This window comes from Lagopus leucura, unplaced genomic scaffold (genome assembly GCF_019238085.1).
Source record: "Lagopus leucura isolate 7727_CA_CO unplaced genomic scaffold, USGS_WTPT01 Super-Scaffold_100024, whole genome shotgun sequence".
NCBI lineage: Eukaryota > Metazoa > Chordata > Aves > Galliformes > Phasianidae > Lagopus > Lagopus leucura.
In genome coordinates, this window is record NW_024962276.1 from 1,336,303 (window position 1) to 1,364,186 (window position 27,884).

The following is a 27,884-nucleotide window of genomic DNA, read 5'->3' on the forward strand; positions in this document are numbered from 1 at the left end:
TGCCCAGCAGCACTGTGCCCCTCACTCACACAGCCCAACATGAAACCATCGCTCTCTGCTTGCTGCAGTTGGTTTCTGATGAGCCAATGAACCCACCTGCTGGACCCCAAAAACACCAGTGCAGCAGTGAGCTGGGGACAAGAGCAGGACCTGATGGGGACAGGGAATGGGATGTGAGGATCCCCGGGCACATACATATAAGCACCGGGAAAAAAAAAAGAATAAAAAAAGAAATAAGAGTGATTCGTGGGCGGCTTAATGTCTCCAGGGTGTCATGGGATTTACTTCTGTGGCCCTCATCCAGCAAAGCACTTATGTAAACGCTCAGTGGTAACAAGTGTTTAAAGTCAGTCAAGCAACCAAGCACAGCGCTGAACTTCTAAGTGAGGACAAATCAGGCTCTGTTTATTCTGCTCCATGAAACTACAAATGCCCTCTTCTAGCCCTCTCGGTATCTTGAGAAAGGCAGGAGCCCTTCCTCTTGGAGCAGCACTTGCTGAACCATTAGGAAGGTAAAAGTCCCCAGTTTAATGTGCCATCCTTTGCAAGGTATCCATTGCTGCTGCAACAAGCACGGCAGTTCCCACTTGGAAGCTTTATTTTGGCCTTTCTGCCTACTCAGACAAATATTATTGCACTTAAGTCACACGTTGAGGGGTTTCTTCACATGTTCAGACTGCGTGTGTGTGTTTCTCTAAAAAGAAAACAGAAAAAACAGCTGAGACTTGGGAAAGCAAGGCAGAGATTTGCCTGTGGTTTTCCACGCCTGTTCCCACACTCCGAAAAACAATGACTAATTCAAAGAGCTCCATTGACTCCTGTGGGCAGTCTGCACGATAAAATAATATCATACTCTGTGGGATCATTTTACGTGGAGAAACATTTAAAGCATGTCGGCGCTGCGATGAAGGCGCTCTTGTTTGGGGGACCGTTGAAAATGGGAAGAGAAAGGTCTGCTTGCTCTCATTTTTGAAGCAGCTATGAAGACTTCAACGTGAAAAAAAAAAAACAAGGAGAAAAAAAAGCACAATTTATATGTCTGTCCCCGTAAAAACTCCTACCGGCATCGAGTGGCAAGACTGATGCATGGCTGTAGGATGTGAGATGCTTTGGAGAGCTTTTCTTTTTTAAATTAGCTGCATTTGGATGGGAGACATTCTGACAACAGGGTGTGACACTGTGCTAGTGAGGAGACATCAGAGCCCACAGACAGGGGGGCAGAGGTTCAGCAGCACAGCCCTACACCCCCATGTGCAGTGCACACCAAGCACCTCCCGCACAGGTCTTCAGAAGACCTCGAGAGGCTTGCAACACACTTGAGATGACAGACAGAGGTGAACCATCTTTTCGGAAAGCAGCACTAATTTATGGCTGCTTCCTACCCTTGCTCTGGTAACTGAGGCAAGCACTTATCAACATCCAACCTGTAGATAAGAGAGGTGGAGGAACCAATTAATGCTGCTGGGTGTTATCGGAGCCCACGCAGGCGCTGTGTCAGCAGGCTGGGCAGCAGGGGCAGCGAGGCCGGGAGCAGCTGGGCTGCAGGCACAGCACTGCTGGGGCAGCTGCATCTGAATCCCATGTCTCTGCCTCTGCAGAAAGCCACGCTGCTGCGCTTTTCCAATTGAAACACAATGCGTTCAATAAGATAACAGATGCCTGGCAAAGCACATCGAAGTTTCATACAGGAAAGAAGAGGAGGGGAAAAGCCTTGTATAAACAGCAAAACAATACAGTTTTATCTAATCTCAGCGACTTACTGCTGCTTGTCTGTGTGTGTGTGTTTTACCGACAAAATAAACTAAATTGAATCAGCTCACACACGATAACATGCTCTTTCCTACCTCATCCTAATTGCTTGGCTAATTGATGTTTGTTGAACTTTCTCCATTTCATTGAGTGATTAGGTACAAAGCTAACAGTTGACATCTGTAGGCGCTTAACTGGCGTCTGTAATTACTGTTAATGTTAAATAATTGTTAGTTAATTGGAGTGGTAACTGACTGAATGGAATCCAGATTGTGAAGCAAAAAGAGACTTAGTTAAATAAACATACATTTTGAGAGAAAACAACATTTTATTACAGGGGAGAGACTAGCAGCAGGCCAGATACGGGAGGTCTGCAGGATGCCCATCGACAAAACCTCACACCAGGCTCCAGCCTGGACCCCACTCATCTGGAGGTATGTCAAGCAGGAGCCTCACCAGCAAGCTACTCTTATCCTTAAGAAGTTTTCCACCTTATTTTGAATTGATTACCACTGGTTATTTTGCAGCCCAAAGCCGATAAGCCTTTTCCAAGAAAATCAAATACAGTTTAATCTGTAAAACAAATACTTTCTCCAGAATAGACACAATTATGCGTTAGTAAATACTGTCATTTTGCTGACACTGGAATCATTTGACTTTGCTAAAACCAACAGCTTGAAAAGAACTTAAAGGAATACAATCACCACCTGAGACCGAAGCATACTTGATACAAGTTCAAGTGGTTGAAGTTTCCCAGAACACCGCTGTCAACTGCCTCTTTCAGTTATTTTGGTTAAGAGACACCCAAGCCCACAGTCTGGTTATTTTATGGTTCAGTTTAGTTCTCGATGATTAATTTAGAAGCCTTGGAAGATTCCTGTATTGTAACACTGCAAGCTCTAGGCTTTAAGAATCAGAAAGGCTGTACAAGAGGTTCTCTCCCTCTTTCACTGTCCTTGTGGGCACACTGTGTTCATCACACTACAGGGACCTTTTCTTGCAGAACTGCCCTTACATCCCACAACACAGGCCACCCCACCTGACTGCCACATCGCAGCCAGAACCCCTGCAGCAGGTGAAGGGGAGGGCACAGAAAGTGCACTGATGGGCAGGAGCGGTTTGTGCACAGGAGATGCAGCCATAAGTGGAGTTACTCAACAAATTCCTCGCTCAGATAAAGCCTTCGTGGAACAGAAATAACTGCCTTGCTCTTTTGTGCACTAGAACAAAGGACTGTCTCAAGGCAGGCATCGACTTTTGTCTGCCTGACTTGCAAGCTACAGTGAAGCGATGCAACATTTCTTCTAATCTAACTCGCTGGTACAAGAAACCTCAGGTCCTCCGAACAGGAGGCTTTGCACAGAGCTTGCTAATGAGACACTCAGCTTTCACATGGAAAATACCGAGAAGCCATCTGAAACCCAAAAAACAGGGTAACTGAACGATCCAAAGCCACCAGCACAGCCTCCACTGGAATGCAAGGACACACCACATCAGGGCATCATTTTGGGAGGGCAGCCATCGCAACAGCCACAAAAAGAGAAGCCTATGGGACTGTGCCAAAGACTCCGCAGTCCCTGAGGTCTGCCGAGCAACGTGTGGGCTTCCACTGCACTGGCACCGGTCCAGAGCCCTAAATACAGTCTGGGATTAAGCCATTCAGTGAGAAGATGCAGCAGCTAAGAAGGTTCCTGCATGCTCCTGGAAAGGAGGAAGGAAGCAGCAGTCAGTGCAGCGGCACAGCGGTGGCATTCCTGCAGCACTGTGCTGTCTGTGCAGCAGCAGACCCAGCTGGATTCCCAACAGGCTGCTGTGGGACCGGCTGGCTGAGGGTGAACACTCCTCCACAGCCGAGAACCTCCTGCAGACTGAACCAACAAGGAGCAGCACATGCCAGCCTCAGCTCCCTGCTTGTTTACAGAAACAGATGTTGTAAAAGATCCTCAAGAAATGATTCACCAAAAAAAGACGAGGGGAAAAAAAAACAATCCGTCTGTTTTTCCAGGGGAGGATATTGCTGCAGAACCACCTAAAAGCCAGGCCTTGATCCGGGTAGTATTGCAGCCACCAGTGAGGACTAGTAACCCAGACGCCTTGATCTACCTCCAGCTGAGAATATAAATATTTCCCTGACAGCTGGTGGTGCCGCGAAGCAGAAGGATTCATAAAGTTTACATGAACATCCTGTAAACAATCTGAACATAAAAAGCTGTAACGGCCCAATTGTGTTCCTGATCAAAGGCAAACTTCAATATACAGCACAAATGAAACTTCATCACTTTGGGACTCATTTCTCCCTCCAGGAAAAGCTGTTTTCCAAGGGTACGTAGGAGGGACTTAACATAAATTAAATACGCAGCAGTAGTAGGAGCTGCCTGTTCTACATCTTCAGATGTGTCTGTTTAAATTATTAAAAGATAATGGAATTTAATTATGCTGGAAAGTCACGCTACAAAAATTCACGAACAAAAGCCTGTATTTTGGCCAGGATTAACAGCGTTAAGGTTGACATTCTCAGACAGCAAGAGAAGTTAGGTTCTTCCAAAGACTCCAAGTAGCATTTCTGAAGCTGGAAGGCACAGACTGCACAATGCGGGGGATGGAGGGCTGCTGCAGACGAGTGATGTGCTACTCTTCCATTCCTCCTCCATGGAGAGATTACAGGGTGCTTACCTCCCAGCACAGCCACCAGATCTCACTGGGAATCATTTTCTTAGATAATTTCAAGCTCTGCAACATAACAAGCTCCTGCTCAGGCTCGCAACCAGGGACTGCTCATTTCAGCAGCAGCCACAGCAGTTGCTGCCCTGGGGACAAAGCCACATCCCTCTCTAGTCCCCAGCTCTGCTTCAGACCCAGTGCAGGTTTGGGAAACTCAGGGAGCACTGGCAGCAAAGAGCTGGTGGGAACCCTAAAGCCCTCCCAAACACAGCACCACTGTGCTGCACACAAACCCCAGCCCTGAAGGGGCCTCAATGCCCACGGAGCATCCCAAAACTCAGAAATCTCACTTTCCCACTGAGCTCTAAGGGCAGCTAGCTCCGAAGTGGATGTCAGGAGACTTCTCTTTGATGGGTTTCCCACCCTTCATCAAAGAAGGTCTAGGGAGGGAATATTAACTTTGTCCTGGATTTTTTAATTATTACTGTTTCTGTTTCTGGAAGGGATTAGTTCCCATTACACACCCATAACAATCCCACACACCTTGAGCTCCACCTCATCGCTAGCCCCGAGTCTACAACTGAATGGCAGAAACCTACAACGCTTCAGGATTGTACTGAAAGGAACACTTTGTGAATACACCGATTCTGTAAATCCTGCCGTAAAGAATTCTGAAAGAAAATAAAAAAAATAGAGGTGGCAAGATAAAAAAACGTGTGAAACACAGGGAGCTGAGGGATGCCAGGCAGGCCGGCTCCGGACAGGAGGGACGGCACACTTGTCAGTCTGGGCCTCCCAGCCAGGAGCTTTGAAGGTTTCATCATGATTTACCCAATGCAAACCTGACCCTTTCTGACGAGCGACTTTTATTGCTTCTGGCAAAAACAGCCGCGGACAGCAGAGGGGAAGAACTGGCTTCCAAGCAAACAGGCTGAATTGCAGGAAGAGAACTTGAACTTGGAATATATCAAAATGACAGCAACCCGGGCAGCCCTCAGCCGTCCCCAGGGCAGGGTCTGGGGGAAGGCAGCAGCCCCACGACGGGCGGAGAGCCCCTGCACCTGGCTGCAAGCAATTAGCGACATTATCCCCAACCAGGGGTCTTCTGGGGGGCTCTTTTCCTGATATTTAGCAGCCTGAATGCTAATCCCTTTAACAAAACTGCTCCCGATGCTTTTTCCGCCCTCCTTCCCCTTAATCTCTTTTCTCCCGGTGGAAAAGAAAAAAAAAAAAAAAAGAAAAAAGAAAATAAAAAAGAGAATACCAGTCGGCCTGGTTTGGCAGCACCTGGATTTGAATTGATTCTCCCCTTGTCATTCATGTTACCAACAGGAATTAGCATATGGCTTTAAGGGGAAACTCAGGAGGAGAAAAGAAAGCCGCCATTTTGATGGAAATAAGGGGCACAGGAATAATCTACCATCAACTAAAAAGCTTATTTGTGTACGGTTTCTCAAGCAAAGCTTAGAAAAGCCTATGTTGATTTTAGGCTACACAAAGAAATCCTAATCCTTTCAAGGGAACTAAATCACCAAAGAAAAGTACCTCGGAAGAAAAGGCTCCCTGTCAAGCATGGATGCTCACAACCAAATAGATGCCACGAATCAACCTGGGTAAGTAAACACTATCCGGGCTGTGGGAAACGTGCTGGGTCCGAACTGGGAAGGGCAGGAAGAGCAAAAGGCCCCTCCTCGCCTGGCCCCAAATTCCCATGTGGTCACAAGCAGCGTGGGTCACCCAAACGTGCAACCTTATTTATTTGTTTGGCGGTGGAGGGGCTGAGGGCAAGCCATACATTCAATTAAAGCAAATGGATCTATCAGCTCGCCAAGTGAGATCGTCCGGTTAGGCCACCGAGGTCATCCATCCAACACAGGGCTCCCAAAGGGTGGGAGAACACAAAAAACAAGGAACGTGGATCTGTGATGCCATTAAATAGGATTCAACTACAGCAGCAGACCTCCAAAGCAACGACGTATCAGCACAGGAACCTCACACCTCACAGCATCATGGGCTCATCCCCAATTACATGGTGCTGTGGGATTAAAGCACGTAGAGTAACACCAGGACGGCCCACTGGAATGACAAACCCAATACAAAGCCAACCCACACCCGGCCAACTGTGATCAAAACAGACCTGAACACCAAATTCATCAAATCTGCATTTTCTAACCAAGATTGACTCAAATGTCCCCAAAAGCACACCAGGTTAAAGCACTACGGGTTTGCAGCCCCATTTAATGGGTAATTATTACACACTGCCACTGAGAAGTAGGACAGTGGGTGAAAAACAGAAAGAGCTGACGCATTTTGAAGGCTCTGAATTACACACATAGGCACAACTCATGTCTGGAAGCTGCTCCCTCTGCCCTCTTTGCAAAAAAAAAAAAAACAACAAAAACAAGAAAAACCACCCCAAACACTGCAATAAATAAAGGGATAAATAAATAAATACATCCCCACAGCCTTTCTAATAATGCTGCTTCAGGACAAGCTCTGCACAGAAGCTCACTGGCACTGATTTAGGGCGAGTTTTCCCTTAATGTACTGTTATATCATTAGCCACTCTCTCTTTAGATTGCTGTTTGGAGGAAATTAATGGGATACTGAATATTTAAATGTGGCCCTCTATATCATTTATTAACTCTACAGAAAGCACACAGCACAGCAAGCCATGGTTTATGACTATTATCCTGTGAATACTAAACGCTGGCTGGTTATTACTGTCAGCAGTGCAAATTGGCTATTCATAATTCCATGTCTATCATGGAGCTGATGAGTAACAATCAAGTTAAAACATTTTGAAAACTCTTACAGTTATTTAAATGAGCTTAAATTAAAGCCATTTGTAAAATAAACTATTCCCTAATATTGTTATTTAAATTAATTCTGACCTGGCAGGCACTGCATTATTTAAAGCCTTTATTTTATATTGCTTAAGCAAAGCAATTATCAAGCATACAGAACACGTCTGAAACCGAGAGAAACATAAAAAGCACTAACAAGCTGATTGCAACATCTCTGCCAGACAAGTCACATTTCATCCCCATTGAAATTGCCACGAGAAGGAACGCATGGGGGGGGGAAAACACATTGGTGATGCGAATTGCAGTCTTACCTTTATTTGTAACAGCGTTGAACAGTTTTTCAGAGCTGGCATCAGATGCCTGAAAGACCAATAAAAAAAAAAAAAAAAAAAGAAGTTACGTTTCCTTCAAGCGATGCATTTCAAAGGAACGACGCTACAGTGAGACACGCGCGGAGATGTGTACATATTTCAGAGAAACAAATCAGGTGACAAAAGCCAGGAGCCGATGGGCTCCGAAGGGAACGTCCATGAGGTGGTGCTATTTGGCTGTGCTTTGCCGCCCTGCAGTGCAGAGCTTTCCTTTGGAAAGATTCAATTTAATACAAAAAATACATAATATATATATTTTTACTCCCATGCATCAGCTGCACACAAACTGCATTTTTGTACCGCAATTATCCACTGCATTCTGATCTGGATTTTGATAAGAATTTTTGTGAAATACAGCCCAGCTTCGGAGACTGGCAGAATTGCTGGTTTCTAAATTAAATTCATTAAGTATTTTTGGAGACTCCAACCGCACCAACCATTCGGTTGCTGGTACTTCTACAGCAGCACCAATTCCTCGGCTCGGTAATCTCACCCACTGCTCTTAGGTAAGGTCTGAAAAAGCCACCTCAGATCGAGCACAGGGTGCATCTCCACACAGGGCTTCTCTCCCTCAAAGTAACTGATTCCTGAAACCACGCCGTGCTCAAACCAATGGTCCTTTCTATCTCTCATCTGCCACCTTTATCTGGGGAAGGCTTTTCCTCCCAGTGCTGCTTCAGTACCTCGTCCACCACTGCTGTTCTTCAAGCGTGCCGCCTCGTCCTTTGCCCTATTGTTGAAATGATGCATTTTTAAGTTTCACACCAAAATGCTGAGTGCCCCTTTTCAAAACTTAACAGGAAAGGGAACACTGCGAATGTTGATTTTGGACACCCCGAGTGCAGAAGCCAAAATCATTACATCTGTGCATCTGTGTTGAGATACAAGGCACACACACAGCTGCAAACACATGCACACCCCTCACACCTACACTACTCCCCACATTCACTGAACACAGAGCTGCTCAATTCTAAACTCAATTTCGGACACAGCCCCGCTGTCAGACAGTCTGCTTTCTGAAAGCACACGGAAATGAAGGTACCCAGGAACAAAACCATGCCAACAGGGGAAGCGTAACACTCGAGGAAGACCGCAGTCTTCTGATAGAAACTGTTGGCTCAAATAATTAAAACCCATTGTTTGAAAAGCAAGCTTTAATTTCTGGTTGAAGGGAACAAATTTCTGAATTGAGAATCAGAGAAGAGCCATCCAGACAGGCAGCGCATAGGAGGCATCTCCAGTGCCCAACAACTTGGGTGTGGAACCAGCGAGCGATAAACGAGCAGACACAGCTCAGAGTGTAACAGGGCACTGCAATGATTGCCTGCCCTCAAGTTAACAACGTCAAAGATTTCCTCAATTAACTGCAAAAAAATTTTAAAAAATTAAAAAAAAAAAAACCCTGCTGTACTCTTTTTTCAGACTTCCAGACAGATTTCAGATGACTGCTGGCTTATTTCAAAGCTGGGCTGGCGCGTCTCTTCCCAATTCAATACCTTGTAAACACTGGATTTATTACCCACTGATGGATTTATTATCCAGCGACGAGTTTCCTTGAATTAATGAAAAATATGTGGATAACGCAGAAATTGAAGAGCCCCAGAAAGCCGTGTGCTTCAAAGTCCAGTATCAGTCCAACAAACCAAGCCATGCTCAGAGCTTTCAGGACCGTGCCCATCAGCCTGCTCTCTGATGGGGAATAATGACCCTTCCCAGCGAATTTCATCTGCTGTTGCCTTTTTAAATGCAGCTTCTCTCTGAAGGCAGAAACTCTCCAAACCACTCTTTGTTTTCACAAAATCTATCATGGAAGAAAGAAGGAAAAAAAGAACAAACTGGAAAAAAAAACCCAGAAAAACCCACAACCAAACCGTCTTACAGTTTCAAGTGTTACTTTATTTTACTGTTTCTAAATAAACCAGCATAAAGAAGCCCTAAGTTTCCCATTTACTCCATTTTTCCAAACACCAAAAAGAGGGGAAAAGACACCATTTCTGTATTTTTAAAGAACTTTCCTCAATCTCCAACAATAAACCCAGCGCCTGCTTTTCAGCTCCGATTCTCCCGCAGAAATCCTGCCATTCCTATCGCATGCAGCGCTGAGAACATCGCTGTGGAACGTGGTAGCGGCACTTCTCGGACGAACCGCGGTGCACAAAGCGCTCCGAGTGAGCATCACTTGTGAGCGGATCGGGAGGCGATGCTCGGCCCGGCGCGCACACAGAGAGGCATCATCTCCCGCAGACAAAGCTCGACCAGGAGCAAACCCCATTTTGCGTTGCTGACCACACGTTACTGAGCGGAGCAGCAACTTGGAGCAAACGCACCGCCGGGCTCACCGTACGAACAACCACGAGCCGCCTCGGCAGCTCCAACCCTGAGCCGGAACTTTGCCCTTTTCCGCTACTTTTAGGTTTTATTTTAAATATGAAAGAGAGATCAGGGTTACGCACAACTGCTACAGCAGCAGAGGCGATCTCCGCCAGCGGACGAGCGCAGCATCCCTCTCGATGCAACCATTTCTGTGCCCAGGCACTCGCACTACACAACACCGGCAAGAGGACAAAAACAAAAAAAAGCAAAGCCACGCGAATTGAAACAGAACGGAAAAACAAAACAAAACTCGGCACTAACGCAGAAGGAACACACAACGCCCTCGCCAAGCCGATTTAAAATCTCCTCCGCGTCTCCAAGCGGCCGTGCAGCCCGCCGGTATCTCCGTGCGGAGCGCGGGGGGCGGCGGGGCCGAAGCGGGACGTTCCGTGCGCTGGGAGCCGAGAGCTGCGTTCGCCCCCCGCCCAACCAACCCACGGCCCCGCGCTGCCCGCCCGAGCCTCCCCGGTGCGGGCACCCCTCGGTACGAGCGCTGCGCGAAAGAAATCGGCAAGCTCCGAACTGCCGACACGGATAATAAATAATTAAGCAGAAAGGAAAAAAAAATAAATAAATGAAAGAAAGAAAGAGACCCCCAAGAGCGTTTCCCTGCCAGAGGACCTCGCGGACGCAACGTTCCCCCACCCCGGCGCGGCGTTACCTGCGGACGCGGGGCGAAGAGGAGCCGCCGGCCCCGGACTCATGGCGGTGCGGGAGGGGCGCGCGTGTGCGCCGGGCAACTCCGATCCAGAGCCGAGTCCCGCGCCGAAACCACAACTAATCCTTCAGGACCGGCGGGCAGCGCCGGGCCGCCCGGCGGGCATCCTCGGGGCGGCGGAGCCCCGCTGAGCCGATCCCGGAGCCGAGCGGCAGCGCGCGGGCAGCGCTAGCGGGGCGCCAGGACAAAGGAACGCATGTGCAGCTCCGGCGGTCCCGCAGCTCCGGGCGCAGCTCCGTCCCGCAGGGCCCGGCTCCGGGCTGGCGCGGCCCCTCCCGCGGCCGGATGGGATTTTGTTTTATTTTTTTATCTTCTGCTTGGTCTTTTTTGTTTGCTTTTTTTGGTTTTTTTTTTTCTTTTTTTTTTGGGGGGGGGGGGGAGGAGGTGGGGGTTGGCTTTGTTAGGCCGGTGGGTTGGTTTTAAAAAGTCATGCCCGTACTCTCCCGAGACAAAGCGGGCTCCCGCCGGGGCACCGTCCCTGCCGCGCTCAGGTGAATTCCATCGGGGAGAAGCAGCGGCCCGGCCCCAGCTCCTCCGGCCCCGCCGAAGCACCTCGCTGCAATGCAATGTAATCCCGGGGGGGGCTCCGCTCCGCTTCGCGCCGCCCGTCCGTGCCTCCCGCCGCCGCCGCTCTGCTCCGCACTGCGCGGCGCTCCGACGGCGCTGCCCACCCGGCTCCCGCCGGCTCCGCCCTCCGCGCCCGCCCCGCCCCGCGCCCCGTCAGGGCTCGCCGCACCGCCGCGGGGCCGCTCCGCCCCCGGCCCGGGGCCGCTCCGGCTGCGGGGGACGCGGCCGCCTCCCCCGGCGCTGCCCCCGGGCGAAGCCGCACTGCGCGGAGCGGCGGTGGCGCTCCCGATTCGGAGCTCCTCGGGGAGAAAAAACCCGTCCTGAAGTTCAGCGCGGGCGCTGAGAAAGTTGCGGTGCTCGAGTTGAGCCCTGCCGGGCTCAGCGGCACCGGCTGCCGACCCGCTGTGCGTTTCGGGACCGCTGGAGGTTTTCCTTGAGCACCTCACGCCATTACTGATAGCCGCTGCGGAAAGTAATGCATAGCCACGTTGTTACACAAATGGTTATTTGCTGTAGCACAAAGCCGGAGCCAAATGGTGTCTCCCATAAGCTACGATGATGAGGAAAAGAGAGGCGGCTGCGCTGCCGGCACAGCGTTGGATGCGCGATGGTTGTGGGGCAGTGGGAAGCTCTGAGGGCAGTGCCCGTGGACAACCCGGGATGGGCCCAGCGAGCTCAATGAGCTTCCAGCAGAGAGCTGCCATCGAGGGGTGCTGATGGAGATGTGCTCCATTGGGCTGTGCTGGGAGCTGAGTTGCAGCTTCAGAAGCAGGGCTGGGGCAGGAAAGGGGTGAGCAGGGATGGCCCTGGGCTGCTTGGACCCCTCACGCTACCTTCCTACCCCATGCTGATGCAGAACTACAGGACTGTGTGCCATTAGTTCTTGGCAGTGGCTGCGGGCATCACTGCATGATCCCATTTAGAACATCTTCTCTTCAGCACTGCTTTGTGGCCCTTCCAAAGTCTGCATGTGAGGTGAAGTCATGCTGACCTGAAATGGGGCAACTGCCTGGCAGGAATGGCAACAGGGGAGGAGATGAAGGCAGCCACAAATGCCCTCAGTGTTTTCAGCGCAGCTCCACCAGGGGTGGGAGTGCCTGGGTAAGACTACCACAAATGACCCTCACCTTAGCCAAGCTGAGTTCCTGCCTACAGCAATGGCAGCGCTTCCCAAAGCTAGGCGTCCCCTGCTTTCTGCAAGGTGCCTCGTGCAGACTCGGCCTGTTGCATCTCCCACATTCCTGCGCCTAACAGAGGCACAGAGCGGCATGGTGCCTGCAGAAAGGCCATTCCAGTTCTCCTCGATAGACCCCACAGCTCCCACTTTCAAACGCACAGGGCCAGCAGGCAGTGCAGCTGGCAGCTGTCTCTCAAGCTCAGTAAAAGGACTATGGCTTGCGTGCAGCTTTTGGTCTCCACCAACAAGAAACGAGTGCTGGGACGGTGGTGTGAGCACAACACAAGGGGCTGAGGCTGCGTGGATCCCACGGCTGCACAGGGCAGGGAGTTAAACTCCTAACGCTGAGGTGTGGCAGCTCGCCTCTGAGCACTTTGGTCAAGACTTTCTCCATCCCTGCATGGTGAGAACTGGGCTAATTACAGCTGAGACTCCTTGCAAGACTTTAATTTATCAAATTCAGCCTGGATTAAACTCCAGGCTTGTCTGTACTGGATTTTTCAAACATTAACCACATGCCACACCTGAAATTTCAGCGCACACAGAACTGAAATGCATTTACCTCCTCCTCTCCCTAAGGCTGTTAAGGTCTCTTGGCAGGGCTGCGGGCCTCATTATGCTCATTATTCGTGTCTTAGAGATAAGTGGAGGACCTCTGTTTTCCTGCTAGAGCATTATGCATGCACGAAATGCGTTCTGGAATTCAGAATGAGAGGTTTAGGAATTCACCCAAAGCCAAATTAAATCAAAGGGAGAAAAAACAGCACCACCACCTCCTAATGTTTTCAATGGCCGCTGGATGAAGCTTCCCTCTCTCCTGACAGCAGTACTTTCCCGTGTTTGGGATATGCCCGGATAGGTTTGTGAAGTCTTCCGTCTCTTATCTACGTGGGACTTTGCCAGAACATTTTTTTTCATCTGTCTGTGGTCTCTGTCAGCGTCGACATTCGTTTCTGCCGCAACAACGGCCAAGTGGAGTGCATTGAACTTGGATCAAAAGGGAACTCGAGATCTTTCACTCTCTGGAAGAGGTTTTCAGATCCAACCGTTTTATGGAAATGACCTCCAGCAGCCAGGCAGGGCAGCAGGGGCTCGGCTCCAAGCCGTGCCCCAGTTCCAAAGAAGAATTACCCAGCGTTGGCGCTGCGAGCGAATGAATATTGAAATTACAGCAGATTATATTGGATTAAATTATTTATGGCAAAGCTCGCCTCACCTGGAAGGTTCTGCAGCTTTTTTCCTGGCACTGCGAAATCTGGATGTTCCAACGCTTTGGTGCTCTGCGCAGGACTGGAAACATTCATGTTTCCAATAAGCTGCTAATCTTTCCAGAAAGCACGATGGTGTCTGAGCTCAGAGCGTGATTGTGGTGCCTTATAAAGCTTTGAAAACACACATAATTTGGTACATTACTGGCCAGGAGATGCAGGTTCTTTTCCACAAGAAAAGAATTTATGGAGCTATCAGCAGCGTTTTATGGCTTTGAACAGCGCGCAACAGCGTCGCGTCCCGAGCAGAAAGTACTTAGAGTCTGATGCTTTAAAGAGCTTCAAGAAAAGGACCGGTGCTTGCGAGTGACCCAAACAGCCGCTACCACAAACAAAATTATGCCATAAAAGGCAGCAACAGCTGTCAGCAAGAAGCAAAGCGGGGCAGCTGGGTGCGCTTGCAGCCCCACGGGAAGCTGGCCTGGCTGTGCACGGAGCAGTGCCCTCATACACAGGGGCTTTGTGCTAAGGGAGGAGGGCCACAGGCAGCACCTGCACCAGCCAGGAGCAAACAGAGCCATGGGGCCATATAACAGTGTTCTGCTGGCAGCAGAAGTGTGGCTTTTTATTTGACAAAGCAGAAAACTTTTGTCAGAGCATATTAATGACAGCGCAACTTTTTTTTTTTTAATTTTATTTTTATTTTTCTGCAGCATTTGCAAAACTAAAACACTTTGTAATCCCTTCTTTTATGCAGAACAGATTGCAGTTTTAAGCAGAGGCCCATAAACTGCAGGTTCAAAGAAACCTGAAACTGAATTAGCATAAAAGCTGGAATTCTCATTTATAGGAACAGCAAGGCAACCGCTCTGCAGGCAGTTTTATGATTTTGGTTTCAAATGGAAACAAAGATAAAAAGTGGGGCTCAGGGAACAATAGGGCTGCTCTCTCTTCCCCATCCTGACGGGCCTGGCCCTATAAAATACTGAGCAGTCTCCGCTGCTTGCCAGGACCGAATGCAGCCTGGCTTTGCTGGAGGAGGTTGGATGGTTTTCTGAACCCGTTGCCCAAACAGAAAAGCCACCTTCCGTGCCCTGTAAGCACAAGGCAGCTCTGCCTCTCAGCTGCTCCGAACAATACAGAGCCTATGAGGGAACACCAAGGGTCTGTCTTTCTTGTTGAGAATTCACAAATCAACTCCTGACTGCAGCTTCTCAACCAGGAAAAGTACGCGTTTTCTCCATCCACCTTCCTGTGGTTTGAACTCCGCATCACCGAACAGATTTTGGAGCACCATTCAGCCGGATTTCGCTGCTAGAGACCTCGCCTGGCTCTTAAGCTGCTGCCTACACTCTCTAGTTTAACTGGGAACATTTGTAAGATCCTATCACAAAATAAGAGGATAAACTATAAATTCTTCCCCATCCACTGGCGCTCCTGTGAGCGCACTTCATAAATGCACTGCTTTTCAGCTGGAGCCATTATCTTCCCCTAATTTCTGCCTGCTAGTGAGTTCTGGAGCTGAAGAAGTATTTCAAATTAATTTGTCTGTCAATATCTGTGCACTGAATCAACTAATAAGAGTATTTCTCATTCTCTTCTCCGTCGGAGGAAGGGACTTTCTTACCACCGAATAAAGCACCCATTATTGTGCACCATAATCCTATTCTGTCTTTCAGGTCATTTTTAGCCCAGAAAATGCTGAATCAGCACCGGAAACCAATCCAGTAATTTCTTTCATTTTCTAACATTCAAGCAAAATAATGAAAAATCACATCGCATTCGATGAATAGAATGTAGGACAGAAATCTGTTATTCCAAGGATGATTTTTAAAGAGGTCCAGTTGGGAAGGAAATACTGCAGCACCACCACGCAGCTAATGCAGGGTCTCTCCCACTGAACAGATAAATCCCATTTTTGACTGTCATCTCCTATTTAGACAGCACATTATGAACCATAAATCTGTACGTTTAGCCCGCTTCTAAACACTGCAAAGACATTAACTTGGCAAAAGAATGACCGTGACTGTGACGAATGAAACGTTCACCTGAAATATTAATGTACAATATGATAATATCCAACTGATGACCAAAAAAAAACACCAAAACCCACTGCAGATTTGAATAACTCAGATGCACACGAGCCAAACGGGGTAGCATACATGAGAGGAGTTATTACGGCACTGTTAGGAGAACCAACAAACGAAAAAAAAAAGCTTGATAAATATTTTCCATAACAAAACACAATTGGTTGCAGTGGGATCCAGCTCTGTTTCTCATTAGTTATCCTTCACTTGTCAGACAAGTTCCATATTTCAGTGAAACCCGCTGAGTATTCTTTATAGTTTGCTGGGGAAAGTGGCTATACATTTAGCACGTTCCCTTTATGCTGTGTGTTTTCACAGGCCTTTCTTTAAAACACACTGTACACGCTTTTGCTTCTCTCCCTTAGGACAGTGGGTTTCGACATCCAAGGAGAGTTTAAAAGCAGGTAACAAGTCATCACTTTTGAAGCCGCGGAGCGAGTGAAGAGGTGCAATAGCCCCAGCAGCCATTATCAGTGCCTGCCAGGGTGCCACAGTATCAAGTTATATGATAAAGCACTCAGCTGACACCAGAAAAATAATCATTCTCTCTCCCCTGCACCACCCCCTTTTTCACAAGGAGGCTTTTTACACTCATTAAATGCAACCTTATCTCTGAAAGACTGCAATCCTCAGCAAATGACAAGTGTGCCTAATCTCATTTTCTGACAAGCGATTCTGACAGCACCTTCCTTTTGATTTCTAAGACACGTAGCTAGACATATATTAATCTGTCAGTCATCGCCCCTAGGAAGGAGGGAAAAAAGGAGAGTCAGAGATGAACATTTGTGAATGTGGAGGAACAGGGCGAGGAAGGGCTCAGGCTCCTTGCCTGGCTGCCGGCACATCTGTGCTCCTGCTCCAGCCCCACACTGCACTGCCCAAGGATCCCAGGCAGAAGCGCAGTCCTGGGGCTGCAGCTGGTCTTGGGGTTCTTGCATTGGATGGCACCCGCATGGGTGCCCTGATAGCTTCTGATAAATCAGTGCAAAGTGCGTGGATTTGCCACTCAGCTGCAGAATAAGGGCACTTTATGCATGGCACACAGCTGTGAGCATGGGGGTCAGGGGTGTGATACGGGGCTGCATGGGCATGCGCAGTGAGATGCTACAAACGGGACCCAAAGTAAAAAAAGATTAAATGAGGTGGGAGGCAGCACTCTATCTCACACGGCCCTGCTGGTGATGTTCCTCGTGAACATGCCTTCTCCCAGATCACAATAGCACCCTGCCCACCACTGCAGTGCATCACCCAATTTTGCCCGCTGCCCGCCAGCCCTTGCATCCTGCTGCCCAACATCCCCACTGCCCATGCTGCCAGCACAGCAGCCCATCCTTCATCCTTGCCCTTCCACAGGATGCTGCAGAAGGGCAGGAGCAACTTCACTGCTCATAATGGAATAAGGGAAAAGAAACAAATGGAAGGAAAGCACAAAGGGGCTCAAATCCAATGCTTTAAACTGATGCCATTTTTGCAGTAATACAGTCATTAAGCACTTGTTTGATGGCACAAAAAGTAGGCCGAGATCTTTGCTAATACATTTTATTAATCAATACCTGCACTAGAAGATGGGAACAATTAAAGTTTTCCTCCTCGCTCAGACAAAGCAGCGGAAAGCTTGTGATCTACTTAAGGAGCCCGCCAGTCAATGGGAAGATGAAAAGACTTCTTCAGTTTTACTTAAGAGCTGAAATGACGTTCATACTTCGAGTGTTGAGAAGCTGGTCCTGGACAGACGGTAAATTAGCAGCGACAGGGACACTGCTGTCCCACTGATGCTGTAATAACTGGGAACCCACAGACACATCCGTGAGTTCACTGAGCCTGAAAATAAAACCGGAGATGGTTCCTTCACCGCGCGGGTCGCTCTAATAGCTGAGCCCAGCAGAAAGGCGCATTTACTGCCGCTGTGCCCTATAAGGATAAATGTAAACCCGATACTCGCATCGTTTGCTTGCTTTTTTGTTAGCAATGGGTTTTCTAGCTGCATCCGAACTTCAGGGTGCGGGAAAGAAGGCACAGAAAGCCTCTACTTGGGGCAGGAATGGAGGGGAAAGCAGGCTGCCCTGTGCAGAGCCGTGTGTGGGGAGGAAGGAGCTGCCCAGCCCACAACAGGGTCGAGTGCAGGTGTCAAACAGAAGACCGCCCCAAAATGTTGTCGTTAGGAAAAATATCTTCTTCATACAGTCATTAACAGAAATATAAATCACAGAATTATAGAATCATAGAATGGCCTGGTTTTGAAAGGATCACAATGAGCATCTAATTTTAACCCCCCTGCTATGTGCAGGGTTGCCCAATGACCTTTCCATTTCTATCCAGAGAACTAATCAAGCCAACGTACCCACCAAAGGACAACATTTCTCCCTCATCATCATTTTGGAAGCGTTGGGGATTGATTCACGTCATCCAGCTGACCTCCCACGGTGTGTCTGTTATCTGGTTCCATTCAGTACCAAGCTGTGGGGCACCTTGCTGTGTCTGAACCACTTGCCAAAATTCAGAGCACCTCGCCAACCCTTCTCCAAGGCTCCCAAGGCCTTGGCACCTGGGCACCTCAGCATGACGCAGAAGGATGCAATGCTCACACCAAAGCTAACAGCAAAAGGAACAGAGGGATTCTGTTCCATTCCAGCCCCGTCTGCACACCCAAAGCCCTCCACATGTGCTGATCTGGAGTCTTCTGGAAACAAAATCCTCCTAACACAAGGAACAATTTTTATTAGCTCCCCAAAAGCTATTTTTCTCTCTGCTAAGACTCTAACAAAACCCAACTTCTTTGTCTCTCGATCTCCCTTGATCTCTTTCACTTTTTGCTGTCACAGAAAGTCAATCGGCTGCACCTCTCAGCTTGATAAAGAGATGCCAAATGTTCTGATGTATCTTTAATGAGGAGGAAGATAAGACTCAGTCCAACAAGGTGCTGAACACTTTGACCCTAAGCTAGCAAAGCACTTAAATATCTGCTTAACTTTAAGCAAAAAGAAGTTCTTTTGAAGCTGATGGGGCTGTTCCAGCATTCAGACTTAAGCACAGCTCTTCCATTCTGCTGGATTAGGGACAGATGCTTTGAAGGGCTGAGCCACAGTTACTGCAGAGCAAAGAGGTTGGAAATACTCAGTTGGCCCAGTGAAAGCCATGGCTGCAGTGTTACTCCACAAACTGTGGAAAGTCCTCCTATTATTAATGATTATGTCAGTTATGTTGTATGTAGTGCTGTAGGCATTATTGTTAGAGAGAGCAGGAAGGTTTACTTTCTGTTGTAACATAACATAACGTTTCATAAACGGGATGGAAGACGATGAAAGCTTGGCATTCTCTTCCAAATAAATGCTTGAACTTCAAAGAAGAAAGGGACAAACATAAAGTAATACAAATAAAAATTAATGCTGGGAGGGTCACAGAAAGAGCAGAGCTGATACTAAAGCTGAGCTATTGTACCTGAGATTTGATTAATCACTTGATCTATAACCAGTCTGGATTATTCCGGGCATTACTGGAGGAGGTGTGCTTTGAGAATATAATGTAATACATGAGAGTCATGATAAAACTTTAACCTGTTTTGATAATAGAGCTTCACGTTCCACTCCGCATGCACCTCTGAGAAAGGCTGCCAGATATTATCACGGTTAGTTATTAATCTGTTTGTTCCCATCAAATCTCTTCTCGGTTTTCCTCCTTTTTTAAATAATTTGCTTTTTCTAAAGAGGAACTGATTTAATGTAGGACAAAACTGCGGCGTATCGAAATGGGAATGAAAAAAACGGGTGAGGAGATAATGTTTGTTTAACAGGGATGGAGGAGTTATTTTAGAAATATTTTACACCACTTAAGAAGCACTGAGTACTATTTTATGCCTCTGCCTTAGAAATAAAAGTCATAGCACGAGTCCATCTGCACATACTTCAATAGCAAAGGGAGACTGCAGCAGGTACATAAAATTTCTGCAGAAAGTAGCTGTGGTGGATTCTTCACCAGCAGAACAACCCGCTCAGCCCAGCTGAGCCCAGTCCCACAGCCCCGCTCCCTCTGCCCAACGTTGGTGGCGTTGGGCTTGGTGGCAGTTTATTTAAGAAGTTGTAATGCATTCATAAAGCCCTGCAATGCAAACAGCAAAAACCGAAACGTTAATCATTGCCGAGCTGAGCTGATCTGCCCACAGAATATTGCCCACCGTGCGATCGCCAAGGCGTTCTGCTCAGCAGCGCTGCACGGCTGCGGGAGCTGCTGCCATCGCCCAGACGTGGGGCAGCAGGCTGAGCCGCAGCCGTGCTCCTCACAGGAAGCTCTGAGCAAACACCGCCGCTCTGCCCTGGGCCTGCAGGAAGGCTGCCGAGGAGTCGCCGGCTCCCCATTAAAATACTGTTAGCGCAGGCCCGAGTTTTCTTCTTTTTAGTTCAAACGCTTGTCTGGGAGAGACAAAGGAACAAAGTGCTCGGGTCAGCGGTAACGTCTGACAAAGCCTCCGCTTCCCGGCACACACAGGGACAACCCCACCAACTGCGCCGCGGTTTTTCTTCCCCGGATGACAAGGCAAAGGTCCTGATTAAAGGCCCTCTGGGGGGGACAAGAGATGGCCCAGGACTTCAAAGCAGACGCGCTGCTGGACGGCGGGGAGGGCTTTCTTCTTCCCCTCGCTCCTTTTCAGCGCGGCTCCCGCTGGCTGCGGAGGGGCTCCTAATTGCATTTCACAGAGCCCCAACAAAACGCGGGCCGCTCTCCCAGCCAGCGCTGACCCCGCAGCACGCGGGATATCATTTGCAGTTTCATGCCGGGAACAAGAAAGAGGTTCCTCGCGTCGGTGAGCCTGCAAAGGTAATGGTGCAGCTCTTTGCAGCTTGTCTGCTGCCACATTGCTGGATCTGAACAAGCAGTGCTGTGTTTTGCTAGGAGCGGCTTGGAGGCTCCTTTCGTACTGCTTTGAGTGTGGGGAGCACCCACCCGGTGCCGTGGGACAGGGTTGCGTCTAGTGTGCAGACAGCCCAGCATGGTACAGTGGCTGACAAAGGAAGGGAATTTCTGCTTGCCCAGCAAGGTGGTGACACGGGGACACTTTGTTGGCCAGTTGTGACCAAGTAACACCCCGGTTGACCTAAGCAGCCAGTGGAAATTCTCCCAGTGAGTCCAGAGCTTTGGATCTGCGGAAAAGAAGGTTGGGCTGAAGACCTGCAAAACGTTTGGATGTAGAGGACAGTGGGTTTAGGGGATGCAGAAGGAAGCGCTGAGCCAGAGGCAGTGCAGGCAATGCCGCGGCTGTGCGGGCTTCGTGCATGACTTCAATCCAACACGCACAGAACCCGGCAGAGCCAGCACTTGGCCATCATACCTTCCATTTTTAATGACAAGAAAGGTCTGCATTAGTATGCGTGAACAAAGCACTCTCTCATCCAAACCAAAAAAGTCAATATATTACTACTCCTTTAACATTCAATAGTCTCTCGTTCACTAATGAGATCTGCTTTCTCATTCTTCTTCGTTCGCATTCATATTTCAATCTGCAGCCAACTCTCCACGTTACAGGGTTAGCTGTGCATCCATCTGCCCACGCTGCCCAACAGCAGGCATGACAAGCAGAGTCCATCCACATTCATACTGCCTGAGCTCCCATGGCTGCTACACTGGGATCACGCCTGGCACGAAGTCGACCACTGCGATCTGTTGGGTTTCTGTGACCTAAGTAACAACTCACCCCACTCCTGTGTGCACCAAACAGGCTGGTGTTCTAACAAGAATATATGTATTTACTAACTGACAATAGTGGAAAGCCTCATATTCACATCTGTATTATAATAAATGCATTACAAATGAGTAAGTAGGAAACAGTAAGGAAATGATGTTTTACTTTTAAATGCTAATTATGGAGCCCTGGTGCAGTTAATGTGTAGGGTGTTCTGTCAATTTTTAATGTTTATGCCAAGTGTAGTCTTCAATTTAACATGAGCTTTTAATCCTTTGAGTACTAAATTGCCTTTTAATGCTTGCAGCACAACATTGTGTTTGCACAAAGTCAAGTCTGAAAAATGAACACACTACCAGAGATGTGCATGTATGGAGGGGGGGGAAGCACAAAGGACAAGATTTTTTTTTTTTTAATGATGATGTTGGAACAGTACAAGAGGAAGGGAGTGCCTTCAGGATGTACCTGGCAATTGTTTGCAGTGGCAAAAAGCTGAAGCGCTGCTGGTGATTTATTATCTTAGTTGAAGCATTTTCAGAAAAAAAAAAAAAAAGTTATTTCAGTCTTGAACAGAAAAAAGCAGTACCAAAAATTCATGGTTAACACCTAGAAAGGGACCTTTGAGGTGCAAGGAATTACTGCTACGTGTGCATGCTCAGTGTGACACAAGTAACTAGAAGGAAAGAGTTTTTAGCTGACAGTACTTAAATGAGGAGCAATGCTCTCATTTAATGAGATGAGAGACAACTGCACAGTGTGCTAGAGTGCAACATTCCGGGGCAGTCTGTTTGGTTGTGCCTTTTCCGGCTGGTTATGATGCCTGGTGCAGTTCAGCTCTGAGCCCTAGCCTACTACAGTTCATAGCACGATTACAGCACACAACATGAAGGTGCCTCCTAATACAGCCCAGTGCAGGTCTGCTTCCCAAGTTTGCTCCCCAGCAAACCAGTCCCCAAGCAGACATGCAGAGCTGGCTCTGGATGCCTTTGTCCCATTGAGATGGCCCCGATGCTCTGGCCGTGCTGACCCCACAGCAGCTCAACCAGGGACCTGGTCAAACCTCAGTACCATCCCTGCCCTCTCATTCCCAGCAGCTCCCACCTTCCCCCCTTTGCACGCAATCGGATGTAAGGGAGCTAGGCACAGGTGCAGTCCCCGTGCCACGTCTGGTTCATTAGCTTATCTCGGCATCTTGCTTTGTTCTGCTGCCATATCTTGATGTTATCTAAAGCTTTTTATGCAGTAAGAAAGAGATTACAAGGTTTATAATTTCCCTCATACACGTAACAAAAATAATAAAGCATGAAATCGTGGAGCTGTGACTGATTTCCTACAGAAGTTCAGCAGCTTCTAGCAGGCTACAGCAGGATGTGCCTGGTGAGGTCTGTCTGTAAGCATCTATGTGTACACGTATATGAATCTGAAATTTTGCATGTATTGTATATATGCCAAATGCATCTCACTGGGGTGAAAAACTATAACATTAAAGCATCCGTATAACTTTTCTGAGAGGACACAGCCTGTTTGCAGTAGATTAGGGACACCACTGGCATTCTGCAGAACACCAGACAATTCCTTAACGGGTCCTGTTTGCATCCATTTACCTTCATTTGTACAATTGAGTGTGGGGGATAAATACTCAGCAGGGCACTTCTGGTTCTCTGTGCACCTGCTCAGGAGGAAAGCACCAGCCCAGCAGCCTTGGCTTAGCCCAGGCTAAGGCATCGCTGCCCGGGATCCAGCCCCAGCAGCCCCAGCTGGGTGGTTGGGCTTCACTGTAGTGAACCCAAGCACCACGTGTTGCTCCTGGATTTGTGGGAAATGAGCAAACCTCAGCACCGTGCAGAACTGGTGAGATCAGACCCCCGTGGCTCCAAGAACACCATCAGACAGACAAGGCAACGTAGCTAATGGCAACGGAGCTGCACTCCTTCTGACATCCTCCTGAAGACCAAGTGAAATTAAATACATGAGGCGTTTGTGCCATGATGCCTACTGTGATGGCCACATCCCACAGTGCTGGAGGGAGCCTGGCTGGTACCACCATGTGCTGCGTGTTGCAAATCCACATTGAAATGAATGCATGTGTGAATATCCTCAGAATATTCCAACTGCAACAGCAGGATGGCAATATCTTTCTGTAGCTGTGACTTTCATGAAATCATTTTTGTTGCCCTAGCTTTGAATGAAAACTCAATACAGTCCATTAGAAATACAGTAGGCATTGGCAGAGCCAGGCTACGGCAACAGAGCAAGCCTACGTTTCCTGAAGACTTTTCACCCATCAACTTATTGTAGTGAATGTAGTATGGGAACATAAATCACATAATGTCAGATTTTGATCTCCTTTATTTTAGGGCAAATCTTGTGTCTGAGAGTGGCAAGGAGATCACCGGAAGGCCTGCTGGAAACCCAGTTTCCTCTGTGACAGTCTTGCATGCAGACTGCAAGCCTTTCAATTTGCTCATAAAAACTGTCATTGGGAAATTTCAATACCACTTTTTGTTGCCGCTGCATTGCCTAAGAGCCTTAGTTATGAACTTAGCTTCTCGATGTCTAAAATAAAAAGGCAGCCCCTGTCTCAGAGATGCATTTTATACACACTAAAACATTCATTGCCTTGCTGAATCCAGGCTAATGCATGGCGCTTAGCTCCTAAAAGGGTTCACAGGAGGAAAAAAAGAGTAAACAAATAAATTAAACCCTAATGCTACGTGCGAATTAAATACACACAGTGCTTTAACTACCTGGCGTTCTCTGTCTTTGCTGTTCATAGAAAGGAAACGAGGGAGCCAAGAGTTCCTTTGCTCGTACTGAAGGCTGGATTCTTAACCCCACCGTCCTTTAGGAGCTGCCTGTGTCTCTCCTACGCACCTCCTCTGTTGAACCATCACCCTTCTTCTTCAGGTCTCTCCTATGATAATCTCCCTGCTCAGCCCCAGGTAACACAGTGCAACACCTCTCTACTCTCTGAGTTTATTTGCAGACGTAGCCGTCCATAAGAAGCTTTAAATATGTATTACACTGCAGTAAAACCCGTGTGGCCCACCAAGTTGGGGCTGGAAAACCAGTTTAGCTTCGCAAAGGAGCTGGTATTAAAATCAAGGGCTCTCAGTTCATCCTGTCATGCGTTTTAAGACCTGTGAATAATAAAGAAGCACTGGTAATTTTACTAAAAAATGAAATCCCGTCATTTCTGCAGAATAAACAGAAAGAAAACAATGCATTAGCTATGCAATACTTCTCAGCCCCGCACTCTGAATGTGTCATTAAAGACAGATTTTACCCATGAAAAATATTTTTAAGAAGTAATAAATACACAAAACTTTACATATACTTTTCATTTCCTTCCTGCATCCTCTCTGTGGGAGGCAGGCTCAGATTAAGTTGGTATTGCCAATTCCTGCAGCCCCGGGAAGCTGGAGTCCTATTTCTTACAGCTCACGTATGCTGTGCTCTAAACTAAATCCTACCTGCAAGTGTGAAATTAAGGACTATAAATCTTCGACGTTTCGCAGATTTTAGAAATGAAAATAAGTAAAGAGGAGCTGGAGCACAATCTGGCTGCCAGCTCATCAAGCTGACGTTCGCATTTCCAGGCCCAAAGATACGCAGTAAGAAGAATTCCCTGATTTTTCTCTCCTCAGAGAGCAGCTTTATTACAAAATTCAGCTATGTACAAACCAGAGAAATAATTACAGCTTTATTAATTAAATGAGGAATTGTTTTTGAAGGAGTGCAGCACTACGAAGGGGAATGTGGGAATTGATGTGGATGGCATCTATGCTGACCTATGGTCTTGTCAAGCCAGTGTCACCTGGTCCATGCTCCAGTCAAAAGAAACAGCACCATCAGTTCTGGGAAGGGAGAAGTGTTGGTGTAGTATCCTGCCTGCAGGATGGTCACCCTGTGCCCTAGGGAAGGCAAAACAAACCCCGACATCCCAAACAAACCTCCAGGAGAGGAAAACAAAGGTGCCCACCTGCACTGGAATCCTAGAGTGTGGTATCAAATCCTGAGCAACTACAGCTGACCAAATGTGGCCAAGCCCCCTTCCAGCCTTCTCCAATGACAAAATGAGAGCACCTCATGCTTATCACTTCCCATCATGTATTGAACAAAAATACTATAAAATAATGGGATCAAGTCTTCCCTCTGGTGTACTGCTTTCAGCTGCGATTCCCCAAAGTGATGGCATTGTGCTGGTGTAAATGAGGAGCAGCCAGGTATCACAGCAATAATTTTAAACCGGGCGCTGCATTGAAAAAACAAACCCACAAAACAGTGCTGAACACAGAATGCACACATTCAGGTCATCGCAACGATCTCAGCCTTGAAAAGACACAACATGACAGCAGACAGCTGCAAAACATCCACCCTGTAGGACCATCGACTTCCCTGGCAGAGGGGGGACGGCTCTGACCCAGCCGGCAGCACGATGAGAGCTGTCAATTAGGCCTTGTAGACAAGCCACCAAATTCTCAGAAACACAAAACTCCAGCAAAGGATATTGCAAGGTTACCAATAAAAGACAAGTCCTGAGGGTAATACTCGAGAGCGGCTCCTCGGCTGGTAGCCGATGCCTGCTGCAGAATGTCACTCACGGAAAGTCACGATGCCTTGATAGGCTTCACAATTCCCCATCAGTTCTCCAGCTGCTTGGCTAATCAGATATTATTACCTCCTTTGTGCTTTCTTTCCCGACCCTCTCTCTCTCTCTCCCTTTCTCTGGCAAGGTTGCTGTAAAAGGACTCGGTAATGATTCCTATCTAAATATTTCACTCACGATACAAAGGTCTGTATTTTGCATACCGTGGAACTTTTGTTGCTTTGTCTTTTTGACAAAAAAGCTTCCCAGGCCTCTGGGAATAAATACTGATAATTGTACCCAGCCTCAGCACAGTATGTTGGATAGGAAACCACACAAAATTGAGCTCACGTGCAGTGATCATTGAGGAGGGGACTTCAGCACACCAGCACTGACAGCTCAGGTTGGGGACGCTGTTTTGGGCTCAAGGTTGCATCAAAAGAACTTAGTGTGACACAGGGCAGCTGCTTCAGGCTATGCCTGCCACCTGGTCATGAAATGTCTGCTCCTGCTGCATGCTGGGGCAGGGATGAACATTTCTTTCTTGCCTCTGAAGAAAAAAATCGCCTAGGCAGTGATTAAGGTCACCATTAGTGGAGGTGTTCCAGAGGTGAACCATTAGTGGAGGTGTTCCAGAGACGTGAAGATGTGGCACTGAGGGATGTGGGCAGTGGGCATGGTGGGGTGGGCTGGCATTGGCCTAGATGATCTTCTGATGGTCATTTCCAATCTCAGCAATTTGATGATTCAGTGATTCTACAGGACCTTCACCTTGGCTCGTGGTCACTTGAATGTGGTCACTGGACATGGTGGGGTGGGTTGGGGTTGGACTAGATGATTTTAGTGGTCTTTTCCAACCTTTATGATTCTATGATTTCACACTGCTTGCTGTCAGTCTTGTCTAGGGTCGGCCTGCACCCTCTGTTGATGTTACATGTCTCCATTCGGTAGGCATGTTGTCATTGTTCCTTGAGAGAAGATGCAGGTCTGTGCTAAGAGCTTTCCAAAATCTCTCATTTTGATTTAAACTCCTGCTTTCCCTGTGTGCAGAACACCAGTGTCTTACCTTTGCCTGATTTGGAAGGGAGTAAACTTCAGGTTTCCAAAGCCAGGCAAATTGTTCTGATTCATTATTTTTCCTAGTTCCCTCACAAGATAAACCTGGTGCCTTTAAAACCCTTTACAAAGGGGAGGTCCCAGCACTCGGAGCCCCGTCTCCTGTATTTGAAGAGCACCTTCACCACCCAACAACTGTCCCTTGTTGAGCTCAACTCCAGCCAGCACTCACAACAGCCCTCAGAATGGGGACTGGCCGAGTCCCCGTGTCCCTGTGCTACACATGGACATGCAACCCTGGTGCGTCTGCATGGCTCAGCCTGTGAACAAAGCGTCCCTCTCTCTGCAGGACGTGTTGGCTTAGGCACGCAGCCATGGCTCCCTGCTCCTGCCAGCGGTGTAGACAAGCCGAATGTGGCTTCCTATGGAAATGAGTGGTAAATTATTAATATTAATAACATCTATAAACAACTGGTGACAACTTCAAGTGGCTTATTGTGTAACGCACAAGGCATCTGTTCATTATCATCTACAAGACGTTCCTGGCGTACTTAGCAGTTCACCCTAGTGCCTGCACAACCTTGTTGCACTCTGAATTCAGCGCCCAGAGCTCTGCACCAGCCCAGCCCCATGCACAGCAGTGCCCATCTCGGTGCCCATGTCCCCACCAGCAGTGTCAGTGTCACATCACCGCAGCTGATTTCTGTACGCAGTGATTGTGTCAGTGGAAATCTGTCTAATTCAGAGACAGCACATATGGGGAAGCCATTATCTATCCATGCTGTGGCTTAAGGCAAGAGGGAAGCATCTTCCAGCTCAGCGCTAACCTTTGGAAAAAGGATGAGAAA

General features: G+C 48.0%; 1 protein-coding gene across 2 annotated transcripts in view; it reads right to left on the minus strand.

The window, feature by feature from the left end:
• Positions 1-27,884, minus strand: part of AUTS2 (activator of transcription and developmental regulator AUTS2) — a 660,967-nt gene that overhangs the window by 55,371 nt on the left and 577,712 nt on the right. For both annotated transcript variants that reach the window (XM_042879514.1, XM_042879515.1), the window contains exon 6: positions 7,529-7,577. In XM_042879514.1, coding sequence (XP_042735448.1) covers positions 7,529-7,577 — 49 coding nt within the window. The remainder of the gene's footprint in view (positions 1-7,528; positions 7,578-27,884) is intronic.